At 43.8% G+C, this 19,475-nt stretch overlaps 1 protein-coding gene across 3 annotated transcripts in view; it reads right to left on the reverse strand.

Moving 5' to 3' along the window:
- Positions 1 to 947: 947 nt before the first annotated feature.
- LOC133548701 (intraflagellar transport protein 20 homolog) overlaps positions 948 to 19,475 on the reverse strand; it is a 60,314-nt gene continuing 41,786 nt past the window's right edge. For all 3 annotated transcript variants that reach the window (XM_061893674.1, XM_061893672.1, XM_061893673.1), the window contains one exon: positions 948 to 1,465. In XM_061893674.1, the coding sequence (XP_061749658.1) occupies positions 1,056 to 1,454 (399 nt within the window). In that variant the 5' untranslated portion in view covers positions 1,455 to 1,465 and the 3' untranslated portion in view covers positions 948 to 1,055. The remainder of the gene's footprint in view (positions 1,466 to 19,475) is intronic.

Raw genomic sequence — 19,475 nt, forward strand, 5'->3', positions numbered from 1 at the left:
TGTACGACATTCCTAACGGAAGTTACAAGCAGTTTTGTCTGTGTTTTTTCCTAGGGGGCGCTAGAGCACAATTTTGAGTTTTTTTTTGTTGTTGTTTTTTTTAATTAGGTGCCAATTTTCGCCAGTCCTGATGTGTGTGTCCAGTTTGGTGATTTTTGAAGCATTTATAAGGGGGTCAAATTACAGCTCAAAGAGGCAAAAATGGCATTTTTTAGGAACATTTTGTTTTGAAGGGGTTTTTGCCAACTTCCTGTTGATTTTTGCTGAAGGAAGTCAATGAATGAAATCTAGGTCTAAGTCAGACCTACATAGAGGTTCTTGTTTCATGTCTGTACGACATTCCTAACGGAAGTTACAAGCAGTTTTGTCTGTGTTTTTTCCTAGGGGGCGCTAGAGGGCAATTTTTTTAATTTTTAATTTTTTTTAATTAGATGGCAATTTTCGCTAGTCCTGATGTGTGTGTCCAGTTTGATGAGATTTAAGCATTTATAAGGGCGTCAAATTACACACCAAAGAGGCTAAAATGGCATTTTTTTAGGAATATTTTGTTTTGAAGGGGTTTTTGCCAACTTCCTGTTGATTTTTGCTGAAGGAAGTCAGTAAATGAAATCTAGGTCTAAGTCAGACCTACATAGAGGTTTTTGTTTCATGTCTGTACGACATTCCTAATGGAAGTTACGAGCAGTTTTGTCTGTGTTTTTTCCTAGGGGGCGCTAGAGCGCAATTTTGAGTTTTTTGTTGTTGTTGTTTTTTTTAATTAGATGGCAATTTTCGCCAGTCCTGATGTGTGTGTTAAATTTGGTGAGTTTTGACGCATGTTAAGGGGGTCAAATTACAGAATAATAAAACCTTAGAAATACAATAAGGTCCTCTGTCCCAATGGGACATTTGGTCTTGGAAATCAGTTTTGAGGACCAAATAATTGTATCGAGATCTGGGACGTTCCTAACAACTTTTGTTTAGTTTTATTCACAATGTAGTTACACGAACAACACGGATACATCGAAAATGCGTCCGGTGTGTTAGTTTTCTGGCACTTGACTACGGTTCCTCCGTTACATCTGCAGAATGTACTGATTGATAAACTCGTTCTGTTCCAATTCCACTTTGGACAAGGTTTCGTACTCAATGCGATATCGCTCCAGCTGCATCATCTTCTCCACGATAAGGACTTGGAGTTGCTGCTGCTGGGCCTCCCTTTGTTTCGCCACGAACTTCAGAAGATTTCTGGTCCCGAGAGCCTTCAACTTCTCTCGCTCCGTCTCATTTGCCAACTCATCCACCAGCTCCATGAGGCCGCCGACAATCTTCAGGAACTGGACGATTTTGTCCAAGAAGTCTTTGCAGTCTTCTTTCAGCTCCGACGTCTTCTGGCTGACATCAGGCTCCAGGGCACGGAGCTTGTTGAGTTCGTCGAAATAACAGCCGGCCTCTGCTAACGCGTCTTTAGACATGGTCAGGACACCTGTGTCAGAACAACAGACACTGGTTTTCAGGACACCTGTGTCAGAACAAGATGCACTGACTGTCAGGACACCTGCGACTGAACAACAGGCACTGACTGTCAGGACACCTGTGTCAGAACAAGATGCACTGGCTGTCAGGACACCTGCGACTGAACAAGATTCACTCACTGTCAGGACACCTGTGTCAGAACAAGATGCACTGACTGTCAGGACACCTGTGTCTGAACAAGACGCACTGACTGTCAGGACACCTGTGTCTGAACAAGATGCACTGGCTGTCAGGACACCTGCGACTGAACAACAGGCACTGACTGTCAGGACACCTGTGTCTGAACAAGATGCACTGACTGTCAGGACACCTGTGTCTGAACAACAGGCACTGACTGTCAGGACACCTGTGTCTGAACAAGATGCACTGACTGTCAGGACACCTGTGTCTGAACAAGATGCACTGACTGTCAGGACTCCTGTGTCTGAACAAGATGCACTGACTGTCAGGACACCTGTGTCTGAACAACAGGCACTGGCTGTCAGGACACCTGTGTCTGAACAAGATGCACTGACTGTCAGGACACCTGTGTCAGAACAAGATGCACTGACTGTCAGGACACCTGTGTCTGAACATGATGCACTCACTGTCAGGACACCTGTGTCAGAACAACAGGCACTGGCTGTCAGGACACCTGTGTCAGAACAACAGGCACTGACTGTCAGGACACCTGTGTCTGAACAACAAGCACTGACTGTCAGGACACCTGCATCAGAACAACAGGCACTTTCTGTCAGGACACCTGTGTCCGAAGAACAGGCACTGGTTTTCAGGACACCTGTGTCCGAACAACAGACACTGACTGTAGGATGATATGCATGAATTCCTAAAAAGATTTTTCCGTACATAACTTTCGGTTCGGTACATATCAGGCATCAAATGATAACAATAATCAAATATATCGTGGAGTCATTGGCTAAAGGGAGTCCAGTCGCATCTTTAATGCACAAAAGGTATCAAAGTGGATCTCCGTGTCCCTCAATTTTTCTAGTGATCTGCGTATGAATTTTTCCGAGAATCATAATTATTGGAGTTTACTTGTTGAACCCTAAACCAAGACTAAACCTGACCATAAAACCGAAGAACACATTAAACGGTGACTATGTTGTACCATTACAGTTCTAGTGAGTTACTATTCTATACTGTTGATATTGTAACATAACTAAGTTACTTTTCCCTTAAGTATTACGATTCCTTTAGTTCTTTGGTGGATTGGAAGTTTCAACATTTTGCTGGTAAGAAACAAACCAAAATAAGTGACTTTTCCTGTGCTGGTCTTGCTATGAACACAAAGGGCAACCCTGTCGCTCACTAGAAAAGTGAAAGTCACATGTTGATGCAAACTCGGTGAAGCCGTTTGTTCGATACGTTTTAGATACATTTCCTGTTGGTACGGCTAACACCAAGGAATGTTTCTGTTTCATTTCTAGTCAACGTGCCAGTTTCCACCGATACTGTACTGCATCCGTGCCCTAAATATATGCAGAGCTATTATTTTTGCCGGTCGCTGCAACACGGCGGATCAATTTAGCTCAAATGGGCTTGTGTGAGACAGGAAGTCATGAAATAAACGATCTGGCTGACTTTCACAAATAAAATACACTGTTCAAGGCATATTTGCCAACCCTCCCAGATTTTCCGGGAGACTCCCGAAATTCAGCGCCTCTCCCGAAAACCTCCCGGAAGAAATTTTCTCCCGAAAATCTCCCGAAATTCAGCCGGAATTGGAGGCCACGCCCCCTCCAGCTCCATGCGGACCGGAGTGGGGACAGCCTGTTTTCACGTCCGCTTTCCTACTACATAAACAGCTTGAAAAACTGCACACACAAGGAGACCAAGCAGAAGAACGATACTCCCGTCGACGTCCTACTGGGTGTGAGTTTTCCTCGCCCTTATGTGGGCCTAGCGAGGATGTCGTAGTGGTTTGTGCAGCCCTTTGAGACACTAGTGATTTAGGTTTAAGTAAACATTGATTAATTGATTGATTGAGGAACGAGCAAAATGAAGAAACACGCCTGCAAGTTCCAAAACGAATGGAAACAAGGATTTCAGTTTATCCAGGAGAGTTCCAAGGGGAAGGGGTATGTTGCCTGTAAATTTTGTAGAACAGACTTCTCCATTGAACACGGTGAACGGATATACTGAGCCATGAGGCACAAAGCGTCCGCAACGCAGCATCGTTCACAACCCAGTATTACGGGCCACCTCGCAAAATGGAGACCCGATGGTGTAACTTATGCTGAGACAAAGATGGCTATGCTGATAGCTGGAAGCAACATCCCGATCTCATTTGCGGATGTCTACAACCAATCTGTGAAGGATGTTCCCGTATTCGGACATCGCTCGCCAATACGCAAATGGCAGAACAAAGGTTACTCAAATAGTGAAAGGTAAGTGTTGTTGTTTGTTTTTTTTAGTAACCAGCAAGCACAGTACAGTTAGTACAACTGTGTTTTTATTACTGTGCATTTGATAGGTGCAAATATTTATTCTATTTATATATATAATCAAATAAATATATATAGCTAGAATTCTGAAAGTCAAGTATTTCATATATGGGACTCTCGCTGCTGTGTTGGATCCGCTTTGGACTGGACACTCGCGGCTGTGTTTGGATCCATTATGGATTGAACTTTCACAGTATCATGTTAGACCTTGACATCCATTGCTTTCGTCCTCTCCAAGGTTCTCATAGTCATTATTGTCACCGACGTCCCACTGGGTGTGAGTTTTCCTTGCCCTTATGTGGGCCTACCGAGGATGTCGTAGTGGTTTGTGTTGTGGTTTGTGCAGCCCTTTGAGACACTAGTGATTTAGGGCTATATAAGTAAACATTGATTGATTGATTGATTGATTGAAGAACGAGCAAAATGAAGAAATACGCCTGCAAGTTCCAAAACGAATGGAAACAAGGATTTCAGTTTAGCCAGGAGAGTTCCAAGGGGAAGGGGTATGTTGCCTGTAAATTTTGTAGAACAGACTTTCCCATTGAACACGGTGAACGGATATACTCAGCCATGAGGCACAAAGCGTCCGCAACGCAGCATCGTTCACAACCCAGTTTTATGGGCCACCTCGCAAAATGGAGACCCGATGGTGTAACTTATGCTGAGACAAAGATGGCTATGCTGATAGCTGGAAGCAACATCACGATCTCATTTGCGGATGTCTACAACAAATCCGTGAAGGATGTTCCCGGATTCGGAGATCGCTCGCCAATACGCAAATGGCAGAACAAAGGTTACTCAAATAGTGAAAGGTAAGTGTTGCTGTTTGTTTTTTTTAGTAACCAGCAAGCACAGTACAGTTAGTACAACTGTGTTTTTATTACTGTGTATTTGATATGTGCCGTCTGAAATTCAACTATTTCTTCTATTTATATATATAATCAAATAAATATATATAGCTAGAATTCACTGAAAGTCAAGTATTTCATATATATATATAAATATATATGAAATACTCAAGTTGGTGAATTGTAGCTGTAAATATACTCCCCCCCTCTTAACCACGCCCCCAACCATGCCTCCACCCCACCCCCAACCACACCCCCCACCCCCTGAAATCGGAGGTCTCAAGGTTGGCAAGTATGGTTCAAGGCGGATGGTATCTCAGACCTTGGAACGTCCTAATGGGCGGGTGACGGAGCTCAAGTCAACTTGCTGAACGGCTATGCTAATAAGTCTCCACCTGGACACTTTCACAAGACTGACATCATAAAGACGTAAATATTTATGTTTTGTAGCCTTGACGACATCGACATGATGACTCAAACCTCCGACCTGGCCTAAACGCTCATTTCATGCGAAAGACCGCTAAAATACTGACATTTGTAATTACCAGCCCGCAGTAGCCACACCAACAGGGACAAAACATCAGGTTTTGAGACTTAAAGTATTGGGACTCACAGAGCGTTTCACTCTAGAATAAACCATCGAGAGTAGCAAGCGGACCGCTCTTTTTCAGAGTTCGACTGCGTTCACATGGTTATCGTCACCACTTTACACCTAAACTTATGCAAGGAACACAAATCCTTTTTTACAGACAGCATCAACATTGGGGACTGACAGAGCATTTCACTCTTGAATAAACCATCGAGAGTAGCAAGCGGACCGCTCTTTTTCAGAGTTCCACTGCGTTCACGTCGTTATCGTCACCACTTTACACCTAAACTTATGACGGGGAACACAAATCCTTTTTTACACACAGCATCAACATTGGGGACTGACAGAGCATTTCACTCTTGAATAAACCATTGAGAGTAGCAAGCGGACCGCTCTTTTTCAGAATTCGACTGCGTTCACATGGTTATGGTCACCACTTTACACCTAAACTTATGACGGGGAACACAAATCCTTCTTTACACACAGCATCAACATTGGGGACTGACAGAGCATTTCACTCTTGAATAAACCATCGAGAGTAGCAAGCGGACCGCTCTTTTTCAGAGTTCGACTGCGTTCACATGGTTATCGTCACCACTTTACACCTAAACGTATGCAAGGAACACAAATCCTTCTTTACACACAGCATCAACATTGGGGACTGACAGAGCATTTCACTCTTGAATAAACCATCGAGAGTAGCATGCGGACCGCTCTTTTTCAGAGCTCGACTGCGTTCACATGGTTATCGTCACCACTTTACACCTAAACTTATGACGGGGAACACAAATCCTTCTTTACACACAGCATCAACATTTGGGACTGACAGAGCATTTCACTCTTGAATAAACCATCGAGAGTAGCAAGCGGACCGCTCTTTTTCAGAGTTCGACTGCGTTCACATGGTTATCGTCACCACTTTACACCTAAACTTATGACGGGGAGCACAAATCCTTCTTTATACACAGCATCAACATTGGGGACTGACAGAGCATTTCACTCTTGAATAAACCATCGAGAGTAGCAAGCGGACCGCTCTTTTTCAGAGTCCGACTGCGTTCACATGGTTATCGTCACCACTTTACACCTAAACTTATGACGGGGAACACAAATCCTTCTTTATACACAGCATCAACATTGGGGACTGACAGAGCATTTCACTCTTGAATAAACCATCGAGAGTAGCAAGCAGACCGCTCTTTTTCAGAATTCGACTGCGTTCAGGTCGTTATCGTCACCACTTTACACCTAAACTTATGACGGGGAACACAAATCCTTCTTTATACACAGCATCAACATTGGGGACTGACAGAGCATTTCACTCTAGAATAAACCATCGAGAGTAGCAAGCTGACCGCTCTTTTTCAGAGTTCGACTGCGTTCACATGGTTATCGTCACCACTTTACACCTAAACTTATGCATGGAACACAAATCCTTCTTTATACACAGCATCAACATTGGGGACTGACAGAGCATTTCACTCTTGAATAAACCATCGAGAGTAGCAAGCGGACCGCTCTTTTTCAGAGTTCGACTGCGTTCATGTCGTTATCGTCACCACTTTACACCTAAACTTATGACGGGGAACACAAATCCTTCTTTATACACAGCATCAACATTGGGGACTGACAATGCATTTCACTCTTGAATAAACCATCGAGAGTGTAGCAAGCTGACCGCTCTTTTTCAGAGTCCGACTGCGTTCACATGGTTATCGTCACCACTTTACACCTAAACTTATGCATGGAACACAAATCCTTTTTTACACACAGCATCAACAGTGGGGACTGACAGAGCGTTTCACTCTTGAATAAACCATCGAGAGTAGCAAGCGGACCGCTCTTTTTCAGAGTCCGACTGCGTTCACATGGTTATCGCCACCACTTTACACTTACACTTATGACGGGGAACACAAATCCTTCTTTATACACAGCATCAACATTGGGGACTGACAGAGCATTTCACTCTTGAATAAACCATCGAGAGTAGCAAGCGGACCGCTCTTTTTCAGAGTTCGACTGCGTTCACATGGTTATCGTCACCACGTTACACCTAAACTTATGCAAGGAACACAAATCCTTCTTTATACACAGCATCAACATTGGGGACTGACAGAGCATTTCACTCTTGAATAAACCATCGAGAGTAGCAAGCGGACCGCTCTTTTTCAGAGTTCGACTTCGTTCACGTCGTTATCGTCACCACTTTACACCTAAACTTATGACGGGGAACACAAATCCTTCTTTATACACAGCATCAACATTGGGGACTGACAGAGCATTTCACTCTTGAATAAACCATCGAGAGTAGCAAGCGGACCGCTCTTTTTCAGAGTTCGACTGAATTCACGTCGTTATCGTCACCACTTTAAACCTAAACTTATGACGGGGAACACAAATCCTTCTTTATACACAGCATCAACATTGGGGACTGACAGAGCGTTTCACTCTTGAATAAAACCATCGAGAGTAGCAAGCGGACCGCTCTTTTTCAGAGTTCGACTGCGTTCACAAGGTTATCGTCACCACTTTACACCTAAACTTATGCAAGGAACACAAATCCTTCTTTATACACAGCATCAACATTGGGGACTGACAGAGCGTTTCACTCTTGAATAAAACCATCGAGAGTAGCAAGCGGACCGCTCTTTTTCAGAGTTCGACTGCGTTCACGTGGTTATCGTCACCACTTTACACCTAAACTTATGACGGGGAACACAAATCCTTCTTTACACACAGCATCAACATTGGGGACTGACAGAGCATTTCACTCTTGAATAAAACCATCGAGAGTAGCAAGCGGACCGCTCTTTTTCAGAGTTCGACTGCGTTCACATGGTTATCGTCACCACTTTATACCTAAAATTATGACGGGGAACACAAATCCTTCTTTACACACAGCATCAACATTGGGGACTGACAGAGCATTTCACTCTTGAATAAAACCATCGAGAGTAGCAAGCGGACCGCTCTTTTTCAGAGTTCGACTGCGTTCACATGGTTATCGTCACCACTTTATACCTAAAATTATGACGGGGAACACAAATCCTTCTTCATACATTGCATAAACATTAGGGACTGACAGAGCATTTCACTCTTGAAAAAAACCATCGAGAGTAGCAAGCGGACCGCTCTTTTTCAGAGCTCGACTGCGTTCACATGGTTATCGTCACCACTTTACACCTAAACTTATGACGGGGAACACAAATCCTTCTTTATACACAGCATCAACATTGGGGACTGACAGAGCGTTTCACTCTTGAATAAACCATCGAGAGTAGCAAGCGGACCGCTCTTTTTCAGAGTTCGACTGCGTTCATGTCGTTATCGTCACCACTTTACACCTAAACTTATGACGGGGAACACAAATCCTTCTTTATACACAGCATCAACATTGGGGACTGACAGAGCATTTCACTCTTGAATAAACCATCGAGAGTAGCAAGCGGACCGCCTTTTTCAAAGTTCGACTGCGTTCACATGGTTATCGTCACCACTTTACACCTAAACTTATGCAAGGAGCACAAATCCTTCTTTATCCACAGCATCAACATTGGGGACTGACAGAGCATTTCACTCTTGAATAAACCATCGAGAGTAGCAAGCGGACCGCTCTTTTTCAGAATTCGACTGCGTTCACATGGTTATCGTCACCACTTTACACCTAAACTTATGCAAGGAACACAAATCCTTCTTTATACACAGCATCAACATTGGGGACTGACAGAGCATTTCACTCTTGAATAAACCATCGAGAGTAGCAAGCGGACCGCTCTTTTTCAGAGTTCGACTGCGTTCACGTGGTTATCGTCACCACTTTACACCTAAACTTATGCAAGGAACACAAATCCTTCTTTATACACAGCATCAACATTTGGGACTGACAGAGCATTTCACTCTTGAATAAACCATCGAGAGTAGCAAGCGGACCGCTCTTTTTCAGAGTTCGACTGCGTTCACATGGTTATCGTCACCACTTTACACCTAAACTTATGACGGGGAACACAAATCCTTCTTTACACACAGCATCAACATTTGGGACTGACAGAGCATTTCACTCTTGAATAAACCATCGAGAGTAGCAAGCGGACCGCTCTTTTTCAGAGTTCGACTGCGTTCACATGGTTATCGTCACCACTTTACACCTAAACTTATGCAAGGAACACAAATTCTTCTTTACACACAGCATCAACATTGGGGACTGACAATGCATTTCACTCTTGAATAAAACCATCGAGACTAGCAAGCGGACCGCTCTTTTTCAGAGTTCGACTGCGTTCACGTGGTTATCGTCCCCACTTTACACCTAAACTTATGACGGGGAACACAAATCCTTCTTTATAAACCGCATCAACATTGGGGACTGACAGAGCGTTTCACTCTTGAATAAACCATCGAGAGTAGCAAGCGGACCGCTCTTTTTCAGAGCTCGACTGCGTTCACGTGGTTATCGTCACCACTTTACACCTAAACTTATGACGGGGAACACAAATCCTTCTTTACACACAGCATCAACATTGGGGACTGACAGAGCATTTCACTCTTGAATAAAACCATCGAGAGTAGCAAGCGGACCGCTCTTTTTCAGAGTTCGACTGCGTTCACATGGTTATGGTCACCACTTTACACCTAAACTTATGCAAGGAACACAAATCCTTCTTTACAGACAGCATCAACATTGGGGACTGACAGAGCATTTCACTCTTGAATAAACCATCGAGAGTAGCAAGCGGACCGCTCTTTTTCAGAGTTCGACTGCGTTCACGTCGTTATCGTCACCACTTTACACCTAAACTTATGACGGGGAACACAAATCCTTCTTTACACACAGCATCAACATTTGGGACTGACAGAGCATTTCACTCTTGAATAAAACCATCGAGAGTAGCAAGCGGACCGCTCTTTTTCAGAGTTCGACTGCGTTCACGTGGTTATCGTCACCACTTTACACCTAAACTTATGCAAGGAACACAAATCCTTCTTTATACACAGCATCAACATTGGGGACTGACAGAGCATTTCACTCTTGAATAAAACCATCGAGAGTAGCAAGCGGACCGCTCTTTTTCAGAGTTCGACTGCATTCACGTCGTTATCGTCACCACTTTACACCTAAACTTATGACGGGGAACACAAATCCTTCTTTATACACAGCATCAACATTGGGGACTGACAGAGCGTTTCAATCTTGAATAAACCATCGAGAGTAGCAAGCGGACCGCTCTTTTTCAGAGTTCGACTGCGTTCACATGGTTATCGTCACCACTTTACACCTAAACTTATGCATGGAACACAAATCCTTTTTTACACACAGCATCAACATTGGGGACTGACAGAGCATTTCACTCTTGAATAAACCATCGAGAGTAGCAAGCGGACCGCTCTTTTTCAGAGTTCGACTGCGTTCACAAGGTTATCGTCACCACTTTACATCTAAACTTATGCAAGGAACACAAATCCTTCTTTACACACAGCATCAACATTGGGGACTGACAGAGCATTTCACTCTTGAATAAACCATCGAGAGTAGCAAGCGGACCACTCTTTTTCAGAGTTCGACTGCATTCACGTCGTTATCGTCACCACTTTACACCTAAACTTATGACGGGGAACACAAATCCTTCTTTATACACTGCATCAACATTGGGGACTGACAGAGCGTTTCACTCTTGAATAAACCATCGAGAGTAGCAAGCGGACCGCTGTTTTTCAGAGTTCGACTGCGTTCAAATGGTTATCGCCACCACTTTACACCTAAACTTATGAAGGGGAGACAAATCCTTCTTTACACACAGCATCAACATTGGGGACTGACAGAGCATTTCACTCTTGAATTAACCATCGAGAGTAGGAAGCGGACCGCTCTTTTTCAGAGTTCGACTGCGTTCACATGGTTATCGTCACCACTTTTCACCTAAACTTATGACGGGGAACACAAATCCTTTTTTACACACAGCATCAACATTGAGGACTGACAGAGCATTTCACTCTTGAATAAACCATCGAGAGTAGCAAGCGGACCACTCTTTTTCAGAGTTCGACTGCGTTCACATGGTTATGGTCACCACTTTACACCTAAACTTATGACGGGGAACACAAATCCTTCTTTATAAACCGCATCAACATTGGGGACTGACAGAGCGTTTCACTCTTGAATAAAATCATCGAGAGTAGCAAGCGGACCGCTCTCTTTCAGAGTTCGACTGCGTTCACATGGTTATGGTCACCACTTTACACCTAAACTTATGACGGGGAACACAAATCCTTCTTTACACACAGCATCAACATTGGGGACTGACAGAGCATTTCACTCTTGAATAAACCATCGAGAGTAGCAAGCGGACCGCTCTTTTTCAGAGTTCGACTACGTTCACGTCGTTATCGTCACCACTTTACACCTAAACTTATGCAAGGAACACAAATCCTTCTTTACACACAGCATCAACATTGGGGACTGACAGAGCATTTCACTCTTGAATAAACCATCGAGAGTAGCAAGCGGACCGCTCTTTTTCAGAGTTCGACTTCGTTCACGTCGTTATCGTCACCACTTTACACCTAAACATATGACGGGGAACACAAATCCTTCTTTATAAACCGCATCAACATTGGGGACTGACAGAGCATTTCACTCTTGAATAAACCATCGAGAGTAGCAAGCGGACCGCTCTTTTTCAGAGTTCGACTGCGTTCACAAGGTTATCGTCACCACTTTACACCTAAACTTATGCAAGGAACACAAATCCTTCTTTACACGCAGCATCAACATTGGTGACTGACAGAGCGTTTCACTCTTGAATAAACCATCGAGAGTAGCAAGTGGACCGCTCTTTTTCAGAGTTCGACTGCGTTCATATGGTTATCGTCACCACTTTACACCTAAACTTATGACGGGGAACACAAATCCTTCTTTATACACAGCATCAACATTGGGGACTGACAGAGCATTTCACTCTTGAATAAACCATCGAGAGTAGAAAGCGGACCGCTCTTTTCCAGAGTTCGACTGCGTTCACATGGTTATCGTCACCACTTTTCACCTAAACTTATGACGGGGAACACAAATCCTTTTTTACACACAGCATCAACATTGAGGACTGACAGAGCATTTCACTCTTGAATAAACCATCGAGAGTAGCAAGCGGACCGCTCTTTTTCAGAGTTTGACTGCGTTCACATGGTTATCGTCACCACTTTACACCTAAACTTATGACAGGGAACACAAATCCTTCTTTATACACAGCATCAACATTGGGGACTGACAGAGCATTTCACTCTTGAATAAACCATCGAGAGTAGCAAGCGGACCACTCTTTTTCAGAGTTCGACTGCGTTCACATGGTTATCGTCACCACTTTACACCTAAACTTATGACGGGGAACACAAATCCTTCTTTATAAACCGCATCAACATTGGGGACTGACAGAGCATTTCACTCTTGAATAAACCATCGAGAGTAGCAAGCGGACCGCTCTTTTTCAGAGTTCGACTGCGTTCACGTGGTTATCGTCACCACTTTACACCTAAACTTATGCAAGGAACACAAATCCTTCTTTATACACAGCATCAACATTGGGGACTGACAGAGCATTTCACTCTTGAATAAACCATCGAGAGTAGCAAGCGGACCGCTCTTTTTCAGAGTTCGACTGCATTCACATGGTTATCGTCACCACTTTACACCTAAACTTATGACGGGGAACACAAATCCTTCTTTACACACAGCATCAACATTGGGGACTGACAGAGCATTTCAGTCTTGAATAAACCATCGAGAGTAGCAAGCGGACCGCTCTTTTTCAGAGCTCGACTGCGTTCACGTGGTTATCGTCACCACTTTACACCTAAACTTATGACGGGGAACACAAATCCTTCTTTACACACAGCATCAACATTGGGGACTGACAGAGCATTTCACTCTTGAATAAACCATCGAGAGTAGCAAGCGGACCGCTCTTTTTCAGAGTTCGACTACGTTCACGTCGTTATCGTCACCACTTTACACCTAAACTTATGCAAGGAACACAAATCCTTCTTTACACACAGCATCAACATTGGGGACTGACAGAGCATTTCAGTCTTGAATAAACCATCGAGAGTAGCAAGCGGACCGCTCTTTTTCAGAGTTCGACTGAATTCACGTAGTTATCGTCACCACTTTACACCTAAACTTATGACGGGGAACACAAATCCTTCTTTACACACAGCATCAACATTGGGGACTGACAGAGCATTTCACTCTTGAATAAACCATCGAGAGTAGCAAGCGGACCGCTCTTTTTCAGAGTTCGACTACGTTCACGTCGTTATCGTCACCACTTTACACCTAAACTTATGCAAGGAACACAAATCCTTCTTTACACACAGCATCAACATTGGGGACTGACAGAGCATTTCAGTCTTGAATAAACCATCGAGAGTAGCAAGCGGACCGCTGTTTTTCAGAGTTCGACTGAATTCACGTAGTTATCGTCACCACTTTACACCTAAACTTATGACGGGGAACACAAATCCTTCTTTACACACAGCATCAACATTGGGGACTGACAGAGCATTTCACTCTTGAATAAACCATCGAGAGTAGCAAGCGGACCGCTCTTTTTCAGAGTTCGACTGCGTTCACGTGGTTATCGTCACCACTTTACACCTAAACTTATGCAAGGAACACAAATCCTTCTTTACACACAGCATCAACATTGGGGACTGACAGAGCATTTCACTCTTGAATAAACCATCGAGAGTAGCAAGCGGACCGCTCTTTTTCAGAGTTCGACTTCGTTCACGTCGTTATCGTCACCACTTTACACCTAAACTTATGACGGGGAACACAAATCCTTCTTTATAAACCGCATCAACATTGGGGACTGACAGAGCATTTCACTCTTGAATAAACCATCGAGAGTAGCAAGCGGACCGCTCTTTTTCAGAGTCCGACTGCGTTCACGTGGTTATCGTCACCACTTTACACCTAAACTTATGACGGGGAACACAAATCCTTCTTTACACACAGCATCAACATTGGGGACTGACAGAGCATTTCACTCTTGAATAAACCATCGAGAGTAGAAAGCGGACCGCTCTTTTTCAGAGTTCGACTTCGTTCACGTCGTTATCGTCACCACTTTACACCTAAACTTATGACGGGGAACACAAATCCTTCTTTATACACAGCATCAACATTGGGGACTGACAGAGCATTTCACTCTTGAATAAACCATCGAGAGTAGAAAGCGGACCGCTCTTTTTCAGAGTTCGACTACGTTCACATGGTTATCGTCACCACTTTTCACCTAAACTTATGACGGGGAACACAAATCCTTCTTTACACACAGCATCAACATTGGGGACTGAAAGAGCATTTCTCTCTTGAATAAACCATCGAGAGTAGCAAGCGGACTGCTCTTTTTCAGAGTCCGACTGCGTTCACATGGTTATCGTCACCACTTTACACCTAAACTTATGACGGGGAACACAAATCCTTCTTTACACACAGCATCAACATTTGGGACTCACAGAGCGTTTCACTCTTGAATAAACCATCGAGAGTAGCAAGCGGACCGCTCTTTTTCAGAGTTCGACTGCGTTCACGTGGTTATCGTCACCACTTTACACCTAAACTTATGACGGGGAACACAAATCCTTCTTTATACACAGCATCAACATTGGGGACTGACAGAGCGTTTCACTCTTGAATAAAACCATCGAGAGTAGCAAGCGGACCGCTCTTTTTCAGAGTTCGACTGCGTTCACATGGTTATCGTCACCACTTTACACCTAAACTTATGACAGGGAACACAAATCCTTCTTTATACACAGCATCAACATTAGGGACTGACAGAGCATTTCACTCTTGAATAAACCATCGAGAGTAGCAAGCGGACCGCTCTTTTTCAGAGTTCGACTGCGTTCACGTGGTTATCGTCACCACTTTACACCTAAACTTATGCAAGGAACACAAATCCTTCTTTATACACAGCATCAACATTGGGGACTGACAGAGCATTTCACTCTTGAATAAACCATCGAGAGTAGCAAGCGGACCGCTCTTTTTCAGAGTTCGACTGAATTCACGTAGTTATCGTCACCACTTTACACCTAAACTTATGACGGGGAACACAAATCCTTCTTTACACACAGCATCAACATTGGGGACTGACAGAGCATTTCACTCTTGAATAAACCATCGAGAGTAGCAAGCGGACCGCTCTTTTTCAGAGTTCGACTACGTTCACGTCGTTATCGTCACCACTTTACACCTAAACTTATGCAAGGAACACAAATCCTTCTTTACACACAGCATCAACATTGGGGACTGACAGAGCATTTCAGTCTTGAATAAACCATCGAGAGTAGCAAGCGGACCGCTGTTTTTCAGAGTTCGACTGAATTCACGTAGTTATCGTCACCACTTTACACCTAAACTTATGACGGGGAACACAAATCCTTCTTTACACACAGCATCAACATTGGGGACTGACAGAGCATTTCACTCTTGAATAAACCATCGAGAGTAGCAAGCGGACCGCTCTTTTTCAGAGTTCGACTGCGTTCACGTGGTTATCGTCACCACTTTACACCTAAACTTATGCAAGGAACACAAATCCTTCTTTACACACAGCATCAACATTGGGGACTGACAGAGCATTTCACTCTTGAATAAACCATCGAGAGTAGCAAGCGGACCGCTCTTTTTCAGAGTTCGACTTCGTTCACGTCGTTATCGTCACCACTTTACACCTAAACTTATGACGGGGAACACAAATCCTTCTTTATAAACCGCATCAACATTGGGGACTGACAGAGCATTTCACTCTTGAATAAACCATCGAGAGTAGCAAGCGGACCGCTCTTTTTCAGAGTCCGACTGCGTTCACGTGGTTATCGTCACCACTTTACACCTAAACTTATGACGGGGAACACAAATCCTTCTTTACACACAGCATCAACATTGGGGACTGACAGAGCATTTCACTCTTGAATAAACCATCGAGAGTAGAAAGCGGACCGCTCTTTTTCAGAGTTCGACTTCGTTCACGTCGTTATCGTCACCACTTTACACCTAAACTTATGACGGGGAACACAAATCCTTCTTTATACACAGCATCAACATTGGGGACTGACAGAGCATTTCACTCTTGAATAAACCATCGAGAGTAGAAAGCGGACCGCTCTTTTTCAGAGTTCGACTACGTTCACATGGTTATCGTCACCACTTTTCACCTAAACTTATGACGGGGAACACAAATCCTTCTTTACACACAGCATCAACATTGGGGACTGAAAGAGCATTTCTCTCTTGAATAAACCATCGAGAGTAGCAAGCGGACTGCTCTTTTTCAGAGTCCGACTGCGTTCACATGGTTATCGTCACCACTTTACACCTAAACTTATGACGGGGAACACAAATCCTTCTTTACACACAGCATCAACATTTGGGACTCACAGAGCGTTTCACTCTTGAATAAACCATCGAGAGTAGCAAGCGGACCGCTCTTTTTCAGAGTTCGACTGCGTTCACATGGTTATGGTCACCACTTTACACCTAAACTTATGACGGGGAACACAAATCCTTCTTTATACACAGCATCAACATTGGGGACTGACAGAGCGTTTCACTCTTGAATAAAACCATCGAGAGTAGCAAGCGGACCGCTCTTTTTCAGAGTTCGACTGCGTTCACATGGTTATCGTCACCACTTTACACCTAAACTTATGACAGGGAACACAAATCCTTCTTTATACACAGCATCAACATTAGGGACTGACAGAGCATTTCACTCTTGAATAAACCATCGAGAGTAGCAAGCGGACCGCTCTTTTTCAGAGTTCGACTGCGTTCACGTGGTTATCGTCACCACTTTACACCTAAACTTATGCAAGGAACACAAATCCTTCTTTATACACAGCATCAACATTGGGGACTGACAGAGCATTTCACTCTTGAATAAACCATCGAGAGTAGCAAGCGGACCGCTCTTTTTCAGAGTTCGACTGCATTCACATGGTTATCGTCACCACTTTACACCTAAACTTATGACGGGGAACACAAATCCTTCTTTATACACAGCATCAACATTGGGGACTGACAGAGCATTTCACTCTTGAATAAACCATCGAGAGTAGCAAGCGGACCGCTCTTTTTCAGAGTCCGACTGCGTTCACATGGTTATGGTCACCACTTTACACCTAAACTTATGACGGGGAACACAAATCCTTCTTTACACACAGCATCAACATTGGGGACTGACAGAGCATTTCAGTCTTGAATAAACCATCGAGAGTAGCAAGCGGACCGCTCTTTTTCAGAGTTCAACTGCGTTCACGTCGTTATCGTCACCACTTTACACCTAAACTTATGACGGGGAACACAAATCCTTCTTTACACACAGCATCAACATTTGGGACTGACAGAGCATTTCACTCTTGAATAAACCATCGAGAGTAGCAAGCGGACCCGTCTTTTTCAGAGTTCGACTGCGTTCACGTGGTTATCGTCACCACTTTACACCTAAACTTATGACGGGGAACACAAATCCTTCTTTATAAACCGCATCAACATTGGGGACTGACAGAGCGTTTCACTCTTGAATAAACCATCGAGAGTAGCAAGCGGACCGCTCTTTTTCAGAGTTCGACTGCGTTCACATGGTTATCGTCACCACTTTACACCTAAACTTATGACGGGGAACACAAATCCTTCTTTATACACAGCATCAACATTGGGGACTGACAGAGCATTTCACTCTTGAATAAACCATCGAGAGTAGAAAGCGGACCGCTCTTTTCCAGAGTTCGACTGCGTTCACATGGTTATCGTCACCACTTTTCACCTAAACTTATGCAAGGAACACAAATCCTTTTTTACACACAGCATCAACATTGGGGACTGACAGAGCATTTCACTCTTGAATAAACCATCGAGAGTAGCAAGCGGACCGCTCTTTTTCAGAGTTCGACTGCTTTCACATGGTTATCGTCACCACTTTACACCTAAACTTATGACGGGGAACACAAATCCTTCTTTATACACAGCATCAACATTGGGGACTGACAGAGCGTTTCACTCTTGAATAAAACCATCGAGAGTAGCAAGCGGACCGCTCTTTTTCAGAGTTCGACTGCGTTCACGTCTTTATCGTCACCACTTTACACCTAAACTTATGACGGGGAACACAAATCCTTCTTTATACACAGCATCAACATTGGGGACTGACAATGCATTTCACTCTTGAATAAACCATCGAGAGTGTAGCAAGCTGACCGCTCTTTTTCAGAGTCCGACTGCGTTCACATGGTTATCGTCACCACTTTACACCTAAACTTATGCATGGAACACAAATCCTTTTTTACACACAGCATCAACATTGGGGACTGACAGAGCATTTCACTCTTGAATAAACCATCGAGAGTAGCAAGCGGACCGCTCTTTTTCAGAGTTCGACTGCGTTCACGTGGTTATCGTCACCACTTTACACCTAAACTTATGCAAGGAACACAAATCCTTCTTTATACACAGCATCAACATTGGGGACTGACAGAGCATTTCACTCTTGAATAAACCATCGAGAGTAGCAAGCGGACCGCTCTTTTTCAGAGTTCGACTGCGTTCACGTCGTTATCGTCACCACTTTACACCTAAACTTATGCAAGGAACACAAATCCTTCTTTACACACAGCATCAACATTGGGGACTGACAGAGCATTTCACTCTTGAATAAACCATCGAGAGTAGCAAGCGGACCGCTCTTTTTCAGAGTTCGACTGCGTTCACGTGGTTATCGTCACCACTTTACACCTAAACTTATGCAAGGAACACAAATCCTTCTTTATACACAGCATCAACATTGGGGACTGACAGAGCGTTTCACTCTTGAATAAAACCATCGAGAGTAGCAAGCGGACCGCTCTTTTTCAGAGTTCGACTGCGTTCACGTGGTTATCGTCACCACTTTACACCTAAACTTATGCAAGGAACACAAATCCTTCTTTATACACAGCATCAACATTGGGGACTGACAGAGCATTTCACTCTTGAATAAACCATCGAGAGTAGCAAGCGGACCGCTCTTTTTCAGA

The sequence above is a fragment of the Nerophis ophidion genome, linkage group LG03 (assembly GCF_033978795.1).
Source record: "Nerophis ophidion isolate RoL-2023_Sa linkage group LG03, RoL_Noph_v1.0, whole genome shotgun sequence".
Taxonomy (NCBI): domain Eukaryota; kingdom Metazoa; phylum Chordata; class Actinopteri; order Syngnathiformes; family Syngnathidae; genus Nerophis; species Nerophis ophidion.